Below are 20544 nucleotides of genomic sequence, written 5' to 3'. Positions count from 1 at the left end.
ACCAATTAATACCTGCAATTGGGATTGTTGATGGGAGATGAAGACCTAAGCATCTCCTGCGAGATTAGAAGCCAAAACTACCACAAAAGAAGATGAGGTCCCAAGGAAGATGAGGTTGTGGGTGGGAATTGCATGAAGGAAATTAGGCTTAGGGTTCCTAATCTCACGAATTAATATGGATGAAGAAATAAGGGCCAGCTGAAGTGGATTTGCGAATTTAGGATGCGTTCAACGACGAAGAGAAAGGAGGGAGTGACACGCGACTTTTGAGGAGGAGGTGATATTGGAAGGACACGTGGAAAAAATTGCTTATAGCATCTCCTATGAGTTGCTTAATCCAGTTGTAGCACTTAAGTAACGTTACTTATTTTGGTGCATCACTGGAGCAACATAACATGACAATCTAATTGCTTATTCTCTTTCTACTTATTTTTTTTGACTAAAAAATTATATTTTCTCTTTCATTCATGAACTTAAATAGTGTCATGACCTTAAAATAATATAAATATATGAGATATAGTTGGACCCAACCAAAAGTAAAATAAGAAACCGTGGTTGGAGCGAAATCTGCATAAGTTGCTTAAATCCTATGTGGCAGTTTGGGTCCACCAGAATAGTGTTTAAGCAACCTATGGTTGGAGATGCTCTTAGGTTTTGACTAACTTAAGAATTATTTATATCAAAAAATGAAGTTTAGTTAGAGTCAATTTTTTTTTATATTAGAGTGGTTAAGTTTAGTGATTTGAAATTAAAAAAATAAAGAAAAAGTAAAAAGAAAATCCATGTTAGGCCCATGAAACACGTGGCAGTCCATGTAAGACCATGATGCCACATGGCAAGGTCACCGAACCACTACTTCGACTAGGGATCAAAACTAGGTAGTTTCCCAAGAATTAAAGACTAAAGTCAAACTTTACTTTACCTATTACTCAAGAATGAAAAACTTAGTTAAACCAGTGATTTTATTGAGAGAAAGAAAGAATATCACTATATAAGTCTCAAATTCTGTATAATACATAAATATTTGATTAGCTGCCAAAAAGTTTAACAGCCGACCTAGTACTACAATTTCATGCTACCATAAACTCAGAAGCTAATCCATAATTCTTCTATAGCTAAATATTTTTCTGCAGATTTTGTTGTACTTATATAGTCTCTATATTCATTGTAGTGAGAATTAGTCTAGTTATACTGAGTAAATTTGTTGTGGGTTTATTATCTTGTAGTTTATTTACAGTCACAGTATGGTACAACTATGTGGATTATCATCGCTGAAAATAGTTGTCAATTTTTCAAAGGCATCATCTTCTTCACCATATTGATAGGGTCGAGGATAAGGAGAGTACCCTGAATAAGGAGCATACCCTCCAGTAGGATACCCGACAACATGGGAACCTGAAGGGCTTTCTTGTGTCCTCTGAGGAGCCCTTTGTGGTGAACCAACTTTTGAAGCATCATCCTTGGATATATCCCCGGCCTTGGAGGGTTGTTCTACGCTGCCTCTGGCGGGGGCTTGTGAAGCGTCATGATCATGATCAGAATCAATAACAGGGTCTGGTGTTTTTTTCATGGATGAAGAAGATGTTTTGTCTTTCTTTCCTTTGATAGATGATTTAATTTTTTTGAAAAATGATTTCTTTTTACTACTTTGACCATCCATAATTTAGTTTCTCTTTTTACTTGGATCCTGCATTAAATAACAAAATTTAATTGCCCATAAATGAATATATATATATATATATATAGATATTAACATCAAAAATATCAATTAACACATGACATGTAATTTATGTTAAAGATTCAAAAGGGAAAACAATGAGGTACAAAGGAATATCATAATATTATATTGATATAGTACTAAATACTCACATGATCACCCCTTTTAATTTTAATTAAAGAAGAGTGTTACTAACATTTTCTCTAAATATTCTTTATTTTATTACTTAAAATTCATTAGATTCTACTAAATTAAAAAATGAGGGTTGGGTAGGGGAGGTCCATGGATCAATTCTTGCCGGGTGCAATTTATCTTTCCGATGTACAAAAAAATTAAAAAATGAGTGTTGAGATTTTATATTTTGTGAATTTCTCATGAATTTCAACTTATGAACAAGAGAATGTGGAAAAAAGAGCATTTAAAAAAATATTTTTTTAAAGGAGAAATAATATTATTGATAAAAGCCAAGAAAAAAATCTCAAGGCCAAGTACACCCCACCCCAAGGGTAGGCAAAAGCATCAGAAGTACTACAGTAAGAGACAAAAGCACGAAAATAAAACCACAAACATTATTTTTTCACCCATATTGTCACATCACACATAGTTCATGTCGTGATATAATAATGATATACATACTCTAGCAGTTTGCGACATATAAGTGATATACATGCTTCATTAGTAGTTATTTTGATTGCCGTTAAACATGAAGAGGAGAACAATAAAAAAATATTTAGTGGGGTTTTAAAACTCAAGCTAAATAAATGCACAATTTTGTGATCGTTTATCAAGCGGTCCAAAGCTGCCAGAAAAATCTTGTTTTTTTAATAAATTTATATATTGTGGCAGAAAAAATCGATACAATTCGTCAATTTGCATATGTCAATTGATGAGGCTAACACTGCACGTATGTACAAATTATTATTGATACTGCTCCAATTACTCCTACAAAATGGTTAAGTATTTTTTGCTTTCTAATAAAAATGGTTAGGTACAGAAAATGTTTAATTAATACCTCTCCATCTCAAAATGATCCGCAAGCATCATCCAAGGTTATCGTATTACAAGTACTTAAGCATGAATCATGTGATAAAGATAAACAATCTAATATATGGAAGGAGTTCCATAAAAATACTAAACCTTTTCAACTGTTATATGTTTTCTTCCTGATTTTCTCTTTACTCTGTCTAGTATATTTTGCTTTTCGCTTGGGGGGAATTTATAGCACAAGTGAATGGGTATCTCATTAAAGATTTTCTAAACTCGTGAGAATTTTCAATAAATTTTAATTACTGCAATTAAATTACAATTTTAAAATTTATTTTAATCCGAAATTACATTTACTAATAGATTGTTAGAGCATCTACATCTATCATACTCATTAAAATATCTACACTTCATTTTTTACAATTTCCTATAATGTCACATCATCTACGCCACTTCAATAACTTTTTACTCTAACCCAACAACCCTTAAAAGTTTCTATAGTAGACCCCACCATCAACATAACATTTTGTATATTTTATTATTTATCTCCATTTTAATTAATTATATTAGATCCCACCATCAACAAGCTCACTTTTCAAGTCAAGTGTAGAGTATCTATTCTCACATACTCATCTTTGTCATGTTGGAATTGGATATGTACTCAAATAATAATAAATTACTCATATGAGTATATATTTAACATTAGATATATACTATCATTGAATTGCTCTTAAAGTATCTCTTTTATGAGTTTATCCTTACATTTATAATACAAACTAGTGAAATCAATCGTGCAATTATTTAATCACTTTAATTAAATTACAATTTCTCAACTTTAGGTGTAAGGCATGTGCCTTCATTCAATTTGGAGACAATTATTAAAATAAATAAAAATTGAATATTTAAAAATAAATAAAAATTTAATATGTAAAATGAAGTTTTTAAGGCAACCTGATCTTTAAACGTAATTTGGGGTATACTTAAATTGAGAAAATGTACCACCTGGCAGGGAAGTTAGGAGGTTCAGGGACATAACTGACTGATGCATTCCCCATCCAACACTTAATCGACGAAAGAGAGGGGAACGCAACCTCGCTGCCATATGAGTCAGAAATTTACATGCATTTAAATATTAACAATATATAGATGATATCGAAATTTAATTTAGTAACAAGTAAAAAACTAAAAATCAACCACACTCCCACGAGTATTTTAATATTAGTACATATTCCTGTTTGAAACGACGTCATATTGTTTAAAAAGAGGTAAAACATTCATGTTCAGATGAATTTGATTCGTCGCAAGGAGAGTGATTGTGTCTACCTTCATACGTTGTTATCACCATACGACAATCTTCTGAGAGACGTTCAACTCTTTTTTTCACCCTGCAATTGCTATGGGTGCAACGGTAATAACTTCTGCAAATATTCCAAATTTAGATAATTAGATGCGAATCATACAGAAATTAAGTGAAAAATGACAACTTTATTTGAAGACCCAAGGATGTAAACAAGGAGGGATGTCAAAGTATGCTAGACCAAGCTTTGCGCGGTCAAGTCTGACATTCATTATAATTTGGTGGTCTCCTAAGTCTGACTTGTGTTATGTCATAAGTCAAATTTTAAGGTTTAATTAATCTGCCTTTTTAAACTGTTTGGATTGGCCTACTAGTTTGTTTAGAAGCCTGCTAAACAGAAAATGTGATCTTAATTAAGAGATCAGTTGGCCAAATGGCTAATAATTAGTCGCGTGCATGCTAGTTGGTCAGTGGGCTAACAGATCTTTCTACATATAATTGTATTTCCATTTATTTATATTATTAATAAAAATAATATTATGTAAATTGGTAGGCTTATCGGTCAAACACAACGTTTTTCAATAGTGTGAGCTTAGCCTCTTCAATTAATTAGACTTTTGTTAAATGCCTAAACAACATTTTTAATAAACAGGTCAGACCTTGATAGAACCAGCCGCAGACCCCTGACGGGTAGTCTAGTATACTACCATCCACCTAGATAAACACGTGGTATATTATAGTATCATTCACAAGTTTTAAAAAAAAATTGCCGATTTTTTTTCTCTCTATTGAAAATTTAAGTATGAGTAAAATTTCATATATGACAAGATCCATTTTCCCAAGTTCCTAAATATATTTACTCCTGGTGTTATCATTCCAATAACTTTTCCATCTGCCTAATCCCACTTCTCAGTACATATCTTTAAGTACAATTTTTATAATGATGGACTCCAGCTGAACCAAATTTAACAACACTTTCTTAGGTTTATGATAATTGAAATACCACTTAAACCACATTGCATTGGTTCATGGACTGCCTCCAATAAAGGTATAAAACTTTCTTCCATGCACGCAACAATATTAACTCACATAATTTATGTGTTGGGTATAAACACTCTGTTAGTTACCGACACATATATGTTTTTCTTTCTCTAATTATTAGTTCCCTTTTGTCTAAGTAACTTTGGTTTTCATCATACTACTGCATTCGTTTTATTGAGCATGTTTCATAGTCTAAATCATACGCAAAACAGTATGCTTCAATCCATCAAGGGAACCAACTAAAAATTACATTAGGGTGCGACAAATTGATAAAAGAATTTCAACTTTCACTTCATTTTCATCTGTTTTATGTTGAAAGCAGCTCATCTAGTATGGTTTTGCCTGAGATGGACTTGGTGTGTTGATAGACACTGAATTTTTTCACAACTAATAGGAGAGGAATTAATGCACATCCACCTTTATACACCCTTCTAGGACTGGAAGTACCGAAGCAGGCTTAGACTTTGTTTAAATAGGCCTAACCTGATTAAAATATTTAAGGTCTGAGTCTCGCTTGTAGTCTGTTAAAAGTTTTTTTAGGTTTGAGTCTGATCTATTTGGAAGTCTGGTCTGGCTTGATAGTCTACTTAAATGTCTATTTCATCGTAATACATTCAATTCGGAAAGTTAATTTACTTGTAAACATGCATGTCAACAAACTTATAAACTAATGAGTTAAAATACAATAATGTGATTATATGATCCAAGTTAGTAGTCATTTTTTAAAGAGGTTTATATAATTAAATCATTATATAGTCAAATCAATATATAGTCTCATATTCAAACATATAAATAGTTCAACAAGTATAGAGTTTTAAGATATTATAATAAAAATCTAATAATTTTTTAAAAATAATCATATATTTATTTAAATAGGTCGGCTTGTTAAGCTTGTAAGAATTTTTTAGTAGCCCAATCCTGACATTTTTAACTAAATAGACTTTTAAAAAAGCCTTAACCTTATCTATTCATATATTTAGACGCTACATTTTACTTTTTTTTATTTTTACATATTATTAAATGAAGAAAGCTTCATGAGAACAAGCCTCTCAAAGAGGGGAACACTAGGAAACTCAAAACAATCAAATTGAGAGCGTTTGTACGTACTCTTTTTCCTTCACTATGTTTTTATCTCAATGAGTTTTTTCTAGAAAAGTTTTAATTCTCATAGTATGATCATCATAGTTGGGGGAACTTTGTTTGTCTTGAGTTTCCTAGTATTTCCCTCTTCATAAAAGGCTTGTTCTCGTGAAGCTTTCTTCATTCAGCTTTAAAAAAAAGAATGATCTTATTAATCCCTTAAGTTATAACTAAATAACTAGACATGCAACCCCCGTTAATTAGTGACTAATTTTGTCACAAACTCTTTGTTGGACTAGCTCTAATGTTTGGAGTGTCAAGTAAAAAGATTACTCTATTTTCGAAAAATGAATTCTGTAACAATGCATGTGTCTTTGACAAATGGTCTTTTCGAAAAATGTATGTATCTATATATACAAATACCAATCTAATCTATCCATCTAATATATGCAAAGTTATACAAAGGAATGTCTTAAGGTGTCACTCCTTCATGAAATAGATTCTAATGAGGATAAACAGATTTTGAACGAAGTTGTAGATTAAAATAGAAACAATATAATTTTTAAAAATATATAGTTTAGAAAACCTGAGGAAAATGTTATATCCAATGAAAAGCTTTAGCTGCATGTGAAACCTTTATTTTAAGTGATGAATTGATAGGTGGAAGAAGTTGGGTGTTTTGGGAAGAAAGGACGAAGGATGGGAGGGTACCCTCTAGTGTATGCTCAATAGTCAAGACTCTAATAATTATCCACTAAATTCTGACCTATATATCATTTCCTTTTTTTTCTACAATTAATCATTATTTTTGTCTAAAGAGATAACCTCAAGCTCAGTGTGTACCATCAATCTTGACATTATTCCTTCAGTTTTAGCTGGAGATTCTCTCCCTCTCTCTCTAGATCTCTCTCTCCCTCTAGTGATTTCAATTTTGGTTTAAGAAAAATCTATGATAAATAATGCCTGGTTCAATTCACCTGTGATGTGAAGAATATTCATTCAGTTGCACACCAGCGACAACTGGTTCTTTTCTTAAAAAGACATATTACCTTAATTTCTCCGGGTATAATGCCTATGATGTAGCCACTGTACTCAATTACAGATTTTACATTTGCATTTGACAGATACGTTTTTAATTATTCTTTTTGGTTTTTATTTCCTTAAGCTATTCCTATGATTAGCAGTAGTTAGCAGGAATGAGACTTATGTTCCCAGCTTATATATAAGGATATATTCTACTATACTCCGGCGAAATTGTGAATTTGGATTCACTGCTATTGACTGCACTGCAATCATAAATACAAGTCGTTTGATTAAAGATTAGACAGTTCATATATATATAAGCAAATATGAACTGTCTAATCTGAATCAAATGACATTTATTGAGTGACCACAGTGAGTTTAAAAAAAACCCAGAAAATATGAAGCTGGATGAAGGATTACCTTGGATGAAGGCTATTCTTGACAACTTTCTGACCATATTTCCTCCATTTGTAACCATCATCAAGCACATCCACATCACTTCTTGTTTGGAAACAAAACCTTGGCTCTCTCAGCTTCCTCCTCACTTTCACCTTGCTCTTCTCTGACCCTCCACTCCTCCACCTGCCATAATATCATAATTTCATCAATAACTTCAAAGTGGTTATTACACCTGATCAAACTCCTAATTATCAATTAAACAGCTATTTCTTAGCCTTCAAAACACGATTATTGAGCCATAAGTACAAAAAAAATTAATATAAGGTGAAAGATGATCTATTTGAGAGAATATATGAAATCTGTGATGGAACTAGTGGACATGACTCATATGAGTATATATCAATGAGTATTGTCAAGACTTTTGTTTCTCATAACCCAAGAGAGCAAAAAAGAATCTGTCCTTCCACATAAATGGCTAGGGAACCTTCAGTTTTGTTTGCAGAAGCCTAAAGAATAATCTTCTTGGGTATCTAAATAAGTATTAATTTACCTGCATGCAAGAGAAAGAAAGAGAGAGAGAAGGACAATATTGAAATTGCAGTTGGAAGGAGAATATACCATGTGTTGTTCCCATCACTAGTATTTCCAGTGCAATTTTCATCACTGACAGCCTTCGGATCAATAGTTCTCACCTGAAACTAATTCATGGTACAATCCATATAATTAATTAGCAAATTGTTTTGAAGGATAGAGATGAAAAGAATACCCTAAAACTTGAAATGGACACTGTACCAAAAAAAATTAGTGCAAATTAAAGAAATAGAACTCATATTAATCAATTATAAGGTTGAAGATCATAGTCTATAACTTTAGTTAATTGATCTTTAGCATACATGTTAAGCTATATCAAAATAAATTAAACCACCTGCTCGTTACTATTCCAAGAAGTTCTGTTGACAAGGTCGTCATGGCTGAAGCCAAGAGTTGAGGCTGCCGCGGTGGTGGATGCGTCGTTGCTGCCGCCGCCAGTTAGAGGTTGAGAGGATTGGGATTGTGCAGAGGGAGCCAAGAAGCTAAGAACCTGGTTTTCTTCAAAATGATCAACAAAACCCATTTCGGTTATGGGTTGAGGAGTGTTTGTGAATGAAACTTGAAGCTCAAAATTGGGAACATGATCTCTTTCCCCTTCCATGTGATCCTTTTTTATGAATGATAAACCAAATTTGGATTTGGAATCACTTTGCTTTAGGTTTTAAACTTCTTCTTTTCTTGTTGTTAGCTAGCTCGATCTTCCCACGGTGGATTGAACAAGAGTTCTAGGCCATGTGACCTTAAAGAATACAAAAAAAGGGTGATTCAGAAAGATGGGGCATGTGGTTTGTGATGAATATATAGTTTGGTCAATTACATTGTGAAGGGAATGTTTTGTGGAAATTATTCGTTCCTGGCTTCTTAAGACTCTAATGAAGTCGTGGACACACACTCTTTAATTTCTCTCTCTTAGTTACACGTGCGTTGTCATACAAGTGTTTTTCACTAGAATCCTATAGTGCAAGAATCAACCTAGTTGGGTTTGTTTTTAGGGTTTTCATCTATTCACACACCTTGTATTCTCTCTTTAATTTTATTTTCACTCGTCTTTTCTTCCATATTTCTCTCCTTTTTTATCTTAATCGTCATTAGTTGTATGGAGAAAGCAAAGATAGAATATTACTTTTGTAGGAAATGTCATTTTTACCTTAAATATATAAATGTGTCATCCCCTTGTACTCCCCATTAATTTTATTTGGCCTATAAAAAACATATAAAGGTGTTGTCTTAACCACAAATCACTAGCACATGAAATGACGTTAATGTTAAATGAAGTACCTTCGGCCAGTTAGGCCTTTAGAGTGGGCCAAGCGCGGCCTCTAAAGGAAATCCCGGGGATAGTGGTGTAGGCGGAGTGCTTAGGAATTGTGATGGCACATATCTGGGATGTTTCTCGATGGCAATTGGAAGAAAATGGGCCTTCGAAGCTGAGGTGGAAGCAGTCTTATGTGTGTTGAAATTTTGCAAGGAGGTAAATCTGTCCATTGTAAGTGTTTCTTCAATAGTCGTGGGGTGGGTGAAAATGTCTCAATGGACCGTGGAAGCTAATTAACAAGCTGAATCTCATTGATTTTCTTTGAATTGAGGTTAATTGTGTGGAGAGAAGCAAATGCTTTTGCTGATCGATTAGTCAAACAAGGTTGTAATAGGGTGAGACCTCTTTGGGACTTTTTGTAAAAAAGACCCTTAATCTCTTGTAGTGTTGTTTTCAATTAAATAAGTCTGGTGTTTGATCGAAAAAAGTGGCCAAGCCAACGCAGGCCGAGACTAATTTTAAGCAACGTAAAACTGAATTTTGACGTGTAGTGTTGGCTTTGCTGATGAGAACAAATATTTTTAGCGTCGACATTTGGGCTGATGCCAAACTTTCGACTCTAAATCAACTATTTCTTGTAGTGAAAAGAGGCAATATGAGATTGTTGTGGTGACAAGAGCCTAGGTCCATATGATTATAATTTCAAATTCATCAAAAAAAAATTGGTTGCTCATGCAGTAGGACATATATAAGGTTTTAGAGGATTTTTTGTGCTCATGGGTTTTGGCTAAGAGGGTTCAATGATTCTTCATCGCATTAATCCTTATGGTTGAGTCACCTCAATGACTCAATTATTTTCATCTCATATCTCTTTTTAGTTGTATGTATAAAATAGTGACCAAGATCCTAGCCAAGAGAATAAAAAGGGTTCTTCCGAGGATAATTGATGATAACCAGTCAACTTTCTTGGGTGTCATAAATCTCCTTCACAATGTGGTGGTGGTAAATTATGTTGTTCATGAATCAAAGAGCATGAAAAGTCAGCTCTAGTTTTCAATGTTGAATATGAAAAGGCTTATGATTTCATCAAGTGGGAATTTCTATTTTACATGTTGCATCGTATAATTTTCAATGTCAAATGGATCAATAGGATTAGAAACTGCATGCCTTGAATCTTCATATTCATGTTCCACTATCTCTAAGTGATATAGTGGTCTTAGAAATAAATTAAAGTTTTGGAAAACAATAAAATTATTTTATTGTTGAGTATTAAATATAAGGGCAAACATAAAGTTAGACGAACTCTCTCTTCTCTCCTCTATTCTCTCCCGACCTAGCTCCCTTTGGTGGCCACCGCACCGCCCATGTTTGTGGCGGCAACCCCCTTCGTTTTTTTTACCTCCTCTTCTCCTTCGACCTTTTCAAGATCCGGTGGCGGCGGTCGCTCTTTCTATTCTCTCTTCTTGTCACGACGACCAAGATTTGGATCGGTCGATCTGGGTCGTTCTCATCTCCACCCCATGAGTTGTCGTGGCGTCGTCGTGCCTGTTAGGGTCCGCACCCCTTCGACTGCTTTGTCCTTCTAGTGTCGCCCTCTTTGGTGTGTCAGCGGGTCATATGACCTTTGGTTCCTCACCTTGCTGTCGTGCCGTCACCGGCGAGCCTTGCCCTTGGCTTGCCTAGATCTCTGCTAGCTTGTTGAGGCTAGATATGCTCTTTTCATGCTCATGGTGGCTTGTTTGGCTGGCGAGGAGGATGAGTTATGACCTCTTAGAAAGGAACAACCTTTCTCCTTCTTCTCCTCTGATCTCTCTCGATTCAGGCGTGGCGGATTCTTCCTTAGGCTATGCATATCTTCGTGCTGTGGCGTGCTCTTCCTTTTCCCTTCAGCGACAACTCCTCCAGCGACCCTTTGATCACCCAACAAATCTTGTTTCTTTCTCATATTTGTGGTTAGGTGAGCTATGGTTTTGGTGGTTCCTCGTCGTTTTCGACATCGGAAGTGGTGTTCGTTGGTTGATTCATTTTTGTAAGTGGTTGTAGAAGAGGCGTCGTGTGATTGAATCACCCAAATCAGGCACGACTGAGTCACCCAAATCAGGAGAAGGTGGATTTGGACCTATTTACAAGGGTACTCTACCAAGTGGGACTGAAATTGCTATCAAAATGTTGCGGAAAGGTCTGGTCAAGGTTTAGAGGAGTTTAAGAATGAAGTAATCCTCATAGCTAAACTGCAACACATAAATCTTGTCAAACTCATGAGTTGTTGCATTGAGAAAAATGAGAAGATGCTAACATATCAATACATGCAATTTTCAAGCCTTGACCTCCACCTATTTAATGAGGAAAACAAAAACATCTAGATTGAAATTTACGACTAAGCTACATCAATGGAATTGCAAGAGGACTATTATACCTTCGTGAAGATTCTCGACTCAAAGTAATCCATAGAGATGTAAAAGCCAACAATAATCTTCTAGACCATGAAATGAATCCAAAAATTTTGCATTTTGGATTGACAAGGATTTTTGAAATAGGCCAAAGTCAGAGAGCATAGCTAAGAAAGTAATTAGCATCTAGTTTATTGGGTTTTAAATGATTTGTTATTAGGATTTTGATCCATGGATTTTCTGGGCTTTAACGTTTGATCTTTCGTAATTGAGGGTTTTATTCAATCTTCACGGTAGGTTGTAATTCATGGGGGCTTGAATTTTTGTCGGCCTTTTAGTTGACCAAGTTATTGCACCCATTGAGGAGTTGTTTCTCAACATATTTCTCCTTTTATTTTTTAAAAGTTCTTTATGCTTTCAAAAAAATAATAACAAGGGCAAACATGAAATGAATTTTTTTTACATCGGAAAGATAAATTGCACTCTCCGGGGATTGAATCATGGATCGACCTCCCCTATCCAACCTATATGTTCTCTAACTCTTACCACCTGGACTATCATTCGGGACATGAAATGAATTATTAATGCTTCATAAATACTGTAAAATGACTGCTACTATTTTGGTAAAAGTAATAAAGAAAAGTGACTTGTGATAAGGGAGAAAAGTGACTTATAATAATAAGAGTCGGAAGGGGACTAATAATTAAGAACTTTCGTTACTTTAAACGACATATATTGAAGCTTCTATTTAAAACCTTTATCTATTAGTAGTAGTATCATTAATTACGAGAAAGATAATTAATTAGTAACTTTTTTATTGATTTCTCTTTCAAACAACAATTATGACATGGTGTCTTCTTAGTCACTTTTTCACAAAATTCAAACTCATAGCCCATCTAGTATTTTCAACCAGGAGTTTAATTATTGATCTAATTTCTGTTTATGACAAAACAGCATGCTATTAGATAATTCACTGTTTGTAGACAATTTATAATCTCATAATAAATCCTAGCGGGAAGTGACGGCTTAATTATCTTAATTTTGAAATAAAATTTGTTTCTAAAAACTAAAAAGACAATAATGGATAGCTAAAGTTTGTGATAGCAAATGCAAAACAATGAACGAAAATATTTACATGTTAAGTTTCAATAGATCGAAACTTGGTATGAATATATCCCAAAATTTTACGCATGTTCTGGAACAAAAGTCTTCATATAATGCTCTAATTAAAGAATAACTTGTGTTTAGTCCACATTAACACGCAAATCCTTGCTATCATTATCAATGTTATTTTTAACCATGAATTATTTGATCCCTTCGTGGCTTCATATTGTTCATTTTGGTCTGTAACGTGTAATTAGTTTGCATCAAAATGACATAAAAGGATCATGGATTTTCAACATAAACGTGTTGCTTCTAGGAAGAGTAGTTATTGAGAAGATATGCACCAAATGTGTTTAATTTTTAGGGTAACATATGTTTTTTATTCCCCTAAAATAGCAAATTAATGAATTAGATTACCCTTTAATTTTTCATCAATTTTGATCCCTCTAAAATAACAAATTATTAATTTTGGTCACTTCATCCATTTTTGTGGCATTTTGCAGCGGTTTAAACTGTCATTAACACATTTTATGACAGTTTAAAAATTGGCTTAAGAATGTTTTTAAAAATTTTCCCTTATACAACACAATTAAAATATTTCGACTTAGATGTGTTAGGCTTCATCTTTAATACGAGATAGAGCGGTATATCAACACTTTGATGTAATTTATTTTAATTTCATCTCTAATGAGGCACACATATTAGTGATGAAAATTAGTAATTAAGGAACCCGATACACTAGAAAAAGCCCTTTGATATAGGCAAATGTTCCAAGAAGAAACCAATATGTTTTTAGCTTTGTTTCTTCTCAGTTTGCACACTTTCCTCATTTGTTGAGTTATATACTAGTTCACCATCAATTTCTTTTTTGCTAAGACGTAGAAACCCAATATTGTAATTGGAAAACCATATCCAGCATTCACCAAACAGATCCATTAACAATCAAAATGTTAGAACGAAGTTTTTCTTCTCATAGATTGCTTAAAGGGTATGTTTGCCCCTAACACACTGCAAAATGCAGGTCCAAAAGAAGCTATATATTTTAGTGGAAGACGCACTACATTCATTAAATTCCCCCAAAGTATTATTGAATCAAACATTGATCAATCATATGAAAAGGACATAGGCTTAATCCTCAAATTAGTCCCTGTCTTTGTCTCGCTGTCTGATCTAAGTCCCTCACCGGAAAAATTTGTGGAAAACGTCCTCATTTTTTCAAAACGTGTGGAGCCAGTCCTCGCCGGAGCCTGAAGCTCCGGCGAGGCTGCTGAGTGGCAAGGGAAAGCTTACGTGGCTTTATCCATGTCATTTTTAATTAAATTTTAAATGACATGTATTTAATTATTAATTAAATTAAAATTATTAATTAATAAAAAATCTGAAAACTCTAATTCTTAACCATTCATCTGGATCTTGTTCATCTTCATCTTCTTCTTTATCATCTTCATCTTCATCATCCACCATTAACGTTTCAAAAAAAATCATCCACCATTAAAATAAAAACACTAAATCATCATTCAATCCCACCTTCATCTTCATCTACACATCTAAAAAATTCAGAACCACACCAACACAAGGCCTTACCAACAAATCCCTATCACTCAAAAGTTGAAATCAAAAGCATTACCAACCCAACTGAAACTCGTTTCCACTACTCCACGAGCATAAAACAAGCCAAAACCAAAATTGAACTCTGAATTCCATTGTCACTTTACCATAGAACCCACAAAGCTACAACCACTCTGAATTCTCAACAGCTTTTGGGGTTCTTTCGATCACTCCCCAAAAGATTGGAACTTGGCTGGGTTTCTGGCCGCTCTGATCCTTCCTCCTCTTTCGATCTGGACGCTCTGATTATGGATCTTGACTGGAGAGAGAACCAAGATCTGGATCTAAATCTAGAACCCAAACCAAGTACCGCCCTCACATATTCTTCCCCAGAACCAGCACCAGTGCCCGCAACATTTTGACCCAATCAGATCCAGAGATAAAGTTGCGAACGAGAGAAGAAGAGAGGAGAAAGCTTCATCCCTGGATCTGAAGAAGATGAGGTGTCGCAACGAAGAGGAGGTTTCGGTTGCAGGTGGGGTTGGGGTTCGCGTTCGGTTGCAGGTGGTGGTGGGGTTCGCGTTCGGTTGCAGGTGGGGTTTTCATGGGTATGATGAAGAAGAAGATGAAGGAGAGGAGATGATGTGATGAATTTTTGGGTTCTACAGAGGAAGGAGCATCTCAATTGCACTTTCTACAGGATCAGCATTAGCGTTCACATATGCAGTTCTTGATTTCAGAGGTCAGATAATGAAACATGTCGCTGGAAAAGAGTACGCTGCATACACCACAAAGAAAGACCCAGCTCTGATGCATAACTATTAATTTATGCACCTTTATGGATCATTACTCGTTAAGCCAATTGTTTGTTTTGAGTTGGAATTACATACTCGGTTGTCTTTCCATATTTTCCTGTTGAATTTGCTGAACTTGTTAAACTTCAATGAATGTTTTGTAATCTGTTCTTCCAAAAAAAAATTATTTGGGAAATTAGGTTTTTTTGATTAATTTTGGGTTTTTTTAATTATTTTGTTTTTCAGGTGTGTAAATTTTTAATTTTTTTAAAATTCCACGTATGATTCATTAATACAGTCATCATGCCATATCATCACTCGCCGGAGCTCCAGACTCCGGCGAGGACTTGCTCCAGACGTTTTATAAAATAGAGGACTTATTCCACAAATTTTTCCGGTCAGGGACCTAGTTCAGACGGCAAGACAAAGACAGGGACTAATTTGAGGATTAAGCCTATATTTCATTAAACAATTATTTACCCAAGCCCCCAGCATATTTTCTTTCAATCGTTTTAAGTAAAATGTTGGTAACAGTCTCAAACACTAGCAATGAGCATTTTGCTATTAGCTAAATCGGGAGTCAAATTTCCATTAACAAAAGTAACTATTTTTTACTGTTGCTTTTCTCCCCTTGCTAAGGCGAATCATTTTGTGCTGGCCAATAATTATTTCCAACTCCACAAATTAGGTTTGTACATAATATAGTAGTTAAAGAAGTTCTAATGAAACGTGTTAATTAGCACTCTATGATTGGATATTGTTTTTAAAGGAACTTCATTTATTAAGAAGAAGGACGCATAAAAGTTGGTATATCAGTGCAAATAAGAGAAAAAACCTCTAAAGGAAGTGAGGAACCTCCTTCATCCAAATCATATAATAATAGATGGAAGCGTTTCCTAATCAGAAAATCAGAAACAAAGTTACCAGTATATATGACGATCAAAAGACAAACTAACAAAATCAAAAACATAAGCAAAACTGCTACAATCACGAATGGTTGAAGCTAAATAAGAACCACCAACAACAGGTTGTTGCCACCTTTCTTGGTATAACTAGAGACAATCAGCCTCGAAGCAAACTGATTGAAATCCAAGCTCGCGCACAAAGCCCATTTCCTACCTCAAGCTAGAAGCTTTAGCTAGGACCGGAGAGAGGGTGTGGGATGAAGAGAGCCTACTGCCATCACCTCACCACTATGGTTCCTAGCCACCATGAATGTAATAAAAAATAACTATTAATTAGTAATAAGCCTATTAACTTAGGCTGCTATGTTTGCATTGATGGTAGGGATTAGGTAGGGACGACACCCGCTTAATTGTGGTGTTTGCTGAATCAGCCAAAGACATCAACTAGCAAGACACATAAATCAAAGGCCATGGGAAGCTTGTTAAAGCAAAACACTAGCAGAGACAATCCAAACCGGAACTGGCCAAGAAGCGCCCAGGAACACCGCCGCCACACACCCAAAAGGAGCCGCCCAGATCTACAGTCGCACGCCCCAAGAACATCCACTGACACCCACGAACAAGCCAACCACCACCAGACCCATCGAAGCCAGATCCAAAAGGAAAATAACCCCATTCTGAAAGGAGCCATGACCCCAACAAAGAACCAACAACACAGAGACTCCAGAAGGCAAGTATGACGGAAAAGGGAAGGAGAAAAAGCGATAGGAGCGGCGCAAGGGAGGGACCGAGCCAGGCGAGAGAGAAAGGAGAGCAGGGTAAGGAAAGGAAAGGAAGAAAACGAGAGAGAGGGATCAAGAAGGGGTTGCCACCGCGCTAGGAGGGGGAGCAACGCAGCGGCCACCCACGCAAAGTCATTTCGCAGAGAGAGTGTTTAGAGTGAGAAAGTTTTAGAGACTGCTAGTTTTGAATTCAGAGTCAATGGTCCTTATCTCTGTCTCCAAATGTTAATTAGGAAATTTGTATCCTCATCTTCATCCCTGTGGAGAAAAAACCCTAAGATCGATCAGGACCTCAAACAGGACAATCCCCACATGAATCCTAAATATTTAGGAGACAAATTTGAGACCTATAAAAGACAAAACCAAGCATATTTACTCTAATATAGGTTACGGCGCATGAGCGTGACGGCCAGAAACTTGGAGAAAATATAAAGAAAAATACAACTATATGATGGGTGTTAAATTATTATTGGTTTGTGAAATTAGTTGATAATTTGCATATTTAATTTTATTTTTTTCTTTTGTTTTGAATTGCGCAATAGATTTATTTAGCATGATTATCTGAAAGGAAAATTAGGAAGAAGAGAAAAGAGTGGGCTTTCGATGAGAAGAATAGGTTTTGAATTTGTGTATTGCAAAATAGTAACAACACTCAACTTTTATATATGCAATTTTTTTCTTTTTATTTAATTATATTTCTGTCACATGATATTACATATCACATTAATTTATTATTCTTTTTCTTTTCTACTTCTATATTTTAGTGTCTACACAAAAGAAGTATTACACGAATAAAAAAAATTATGGGTTTTGGGCGTACAAGTCTAAAAACAATAAGTGGTGGGGTGCATCAAAACTTGCAATATTCATGTCAAACATGTCCCAGACAGCTTGAAACAAGAATGAAGATTAAAAAAAAAACACACACACACACATCCTATCAAATCCTTGCCAAATCATATTCCAATATATACGTATTCATGTGTCCACTCAGTCACTCAGACCACCCTTCTCTGAAAAAGGAAAGAACCCTGTAATTATAACACACACACCACATTCCATCATGCTTCTACTTCTCCACTTGGTCTCACCAGTAACTTCATCGATCTGCAGTTCTACCCTATTATTTCTCCCTCAAGAAAATACCCTCCAACAATAGAGTGGTACTTTTATCTTTTCTATTTGTTTCCCCTTCCTTCACATTCGAGCGGGTTAAACATACACGTTCTCATATTCCCAATCAACACGTATAGATTGTGAACCGCCCGCCACATATCTAAAATAAAAAAAATATAATAATTTCAAGTAGCCACAATTATGTTTTCTTTATTTTTTCAGTTTTTGAATTGTGGCGGTCAAAAAAACCACCACAATCTATATGTGTTAATTGGGTGTCCAAGATTGTGTATGTTCAGCAATCACTCTACTTTCCTTTACATCAAACATTTTGTGTTGTTATTCTGAGGGTGAATAGTCACTTTGGTCCCTAAAGTTACACCAGTCGGGCAAATTCGTCCCTATTCTTCCAAAATGGCTCCCGTCGTCCCTGAAGTTTGAAAACGTCGGTCACGTTGGTCCCTACCTCAGCTACCGTTAATAAACGTTAACAGAGATGATGAGTTGGCAGTTTAAGTGCTCTGATGGCCAAGTCAGTCCTCAATGTTTCTTACAACAGGCAATTCAGTCCATCAAATCTAAACAATGAGTTGCATTATCAAATACCATTATACAACTAAATAAAACTAAACAATGCAAACAATTGCACTTAATTGATTCAAGATTAAGATTGTTTGTGTATGTTGCAAATGGTGACATTGTAATCGCTGATGAGGGTTTCTATTTTTGTGACACTGTCATTGATTGAACCTCTTTGTTTGTGTTGCATCTCATATGCTTCGTATGAGTGAAGCTGCTTAAGCTTCTCATCATCATTTGGCCATGAATCAACTCTACCGGTTGGGTTTGGGGTTATGGAGGGTATGAGGGAAATGTTAGCAACCATGAACTTTTGCACCACCAGTGCATACAAAATCTCTTCCAGTGCTTTCCTCCTTTCATTAGCCTTCACCTCAGCAATCCTCCTAAAAAAGTTTGCAATCCAGCACAATGGTCAACAACTGACTTGCTTGACAATAAAACTATCAGATTTAGAAAAAAGCAGAAAGAGAAAGAAGATTAAGAAGTCAGCGTTACAAACCATCTCCCTAGCACATTAAGCTATTCATGCATACTGAGTTTGTATTTTAAGCAGGATTGAAATTGAACACAGTCAAATCCACATCATGAAATGGCACACAGCTAATATCCTTGAAGCAAACAGATTTGATTGTTGAGAATTGAAGTCATATTCATTGATTTAATCAGTTTTTCACATGAGAAGAGACAACAATCAGCAATGGCATATCACCTCGGGTTAAACCATAAAAAGTGAAATTCTCATATACCGTGAAAGCACTACACTAGACATATCCAGTTCAAACATAAAAAATACTTGACATGAATCAAACAAATTCTATTATACTTGATAATAAAATCAAAATTGCATTTGCAGGGCAGGGCAGAGCGCATAAGATTTAGAAATTAGAGAGAAATGAGAAAAGATGCAACAAACCTACCTGTACAAAACTAAATCAGTGGAGGAAGAAGAAGGATCTTGATTTTGTTTATTGGGATCAGATTCAGAATCACGGTCAGTTTGGAGCTGTTGAAGCTGTTGGTCAACCGCAGCAGGCACGAGATGCGGGTGATTGATCAAAATTTGAGAAAGGAACTGTCCAATCGGGGACTCGAGCTGAAGAGGAACAATCTTGTTAGCGGATTCATCCGAGTCCGACGCTGCTGCTCTAACAACTAAGGACTTGGGAGACCACAATGAGCATAACTGGACTTTCATATCAGACATGCAGAAGGTAATGTGTTTACTTGTTTGCATTGTTTAGTTTTATTTAGTTGTGTAATGGTATTTGATAATGCAATTCATTGTTTAGATTTGATGGACTGAATTGCCTGTTGTAAGAAACATTGAGGACTGACTTGGCCATCAGAGCACTTAACGTGCCAACTCATCATCTCTGTTAACATTCATTAACGGTAGCTGAGGTAGGGACCAACGTGACCGACGTTTTCAAACTTCAGGGACGACGGGAGCCATTTTGGAAGAATAGGGACGAATTTGCCCGACTGGTGTAACTTTAGGGACCAAAGTGACTATTCACCCGTTATTCTGACTTATGGAATCCTTAGTAGAAAGGAGATAGTTTCCAAAAAGTGAAGTAGATTTTTCAAATCTCTTTGTCATGCCTAGCTGTTCCGGTATGGAACCGCAGACTAAGGCTAACCAATATCGAGAGCAAGCGAGAGTAAACAAAGCGAGTAAAATGCGTGAAAAATGATAGGATCCCTGCCGCTTGGGCGGTCCTTCTTTATTTATAGTTGGGTTTTGATCCGGCTGGATCATGGGTTACCCGGCCCATTTAATACATGATTCGGTCAGCCTAAGTAATATACATATTGATCAGCCCATACCAGACCACAAGCCCTCAAGACACTAAGGCTTAGTATAAGGCGAAAGTGTCTTTGATAAGCCCTCAGCAATTTACATCACATAAAATGTCAATAAAGGCGTGTAAATTCA

General features: G+C 35.4%; 2 protein-coding genes across 3 annotated transcripts; both read right to left on the bottom strand.

The window, feature by feature from the left end:
* Window positions 1-3617: 3617 nt before the first annotated feature.
* On the bottom strand, window positions 3618-8993 carry LOC130748402 (probable WRKY transcription factor 12). Of its 2 annotated transcripts, XM_057601626.1 has the most exons (5): window positions 8467-8993; window positions 8160-8239; window positions 7563-7724; window positions 4025-4119; window positions 3618-3796 (listed from the first exon to the last, which is right to left on the bottom strand). In XM_057601626.1, the coding sequence occupies exons 1-5, from the start codon at window positions 8731-8733 to the stop codon at window positions 3660-3662; spliced, it is 741 nt and encodes a 246-aa protein (XP_057457609.1). In that variant the 5' UTR covers window positions 8734-8993; the 3' UTR covers window positions 3618-3659. The 2 variants fall into 2 exon arrangements, with proteins under 2 accessions (XP_057457609.1, XP_057457610.1); XM_057601627.1 differs by having other exon boundaries at window positions 3724-4119; window positions 8467-8986.
* A 9697-nt stretch (window positions 8994-18690) lies between these two features.
* Window positions 18691-19842, bottom strand: LOC130743517 (UV-B-induced protein At3g17800, chloroplastic-like). The gene is made up of 2 exons (XM_057595766.1): window positions 19526-19842; window positions 18691-18991 (listed from the first exon to the last, which is right to left on the bottom strand). Exons 1-2 carry the CDS (start codon window positions 19840-19842, stop codon window positions 18691-18693), a joined length of 618 nt encoding a protein of 205 aa, XP_057451749.1.
* Window positions 19843-20544: the final 702 nt, after the last annotated feature.

This window comes from Lotus japonicus, chromosome 3, assembly GCF_012489685.1.
Source record: "Lotus japonicus ecotype B-129 chromosome 3, LjGifu_v1.2".
Taxonomy (NCBI): domain Eukaryota; kingdom Viridiplantae; phylum Streptophyta; class Magnoliopsida; order Fabales; family Fabaceae; genus Lotus; species Lotus japonicus.
Note: the sequence above shows the minus strand (reverse complement) of the source record. Positions and strands in the feature narration are given on the sequence as shown.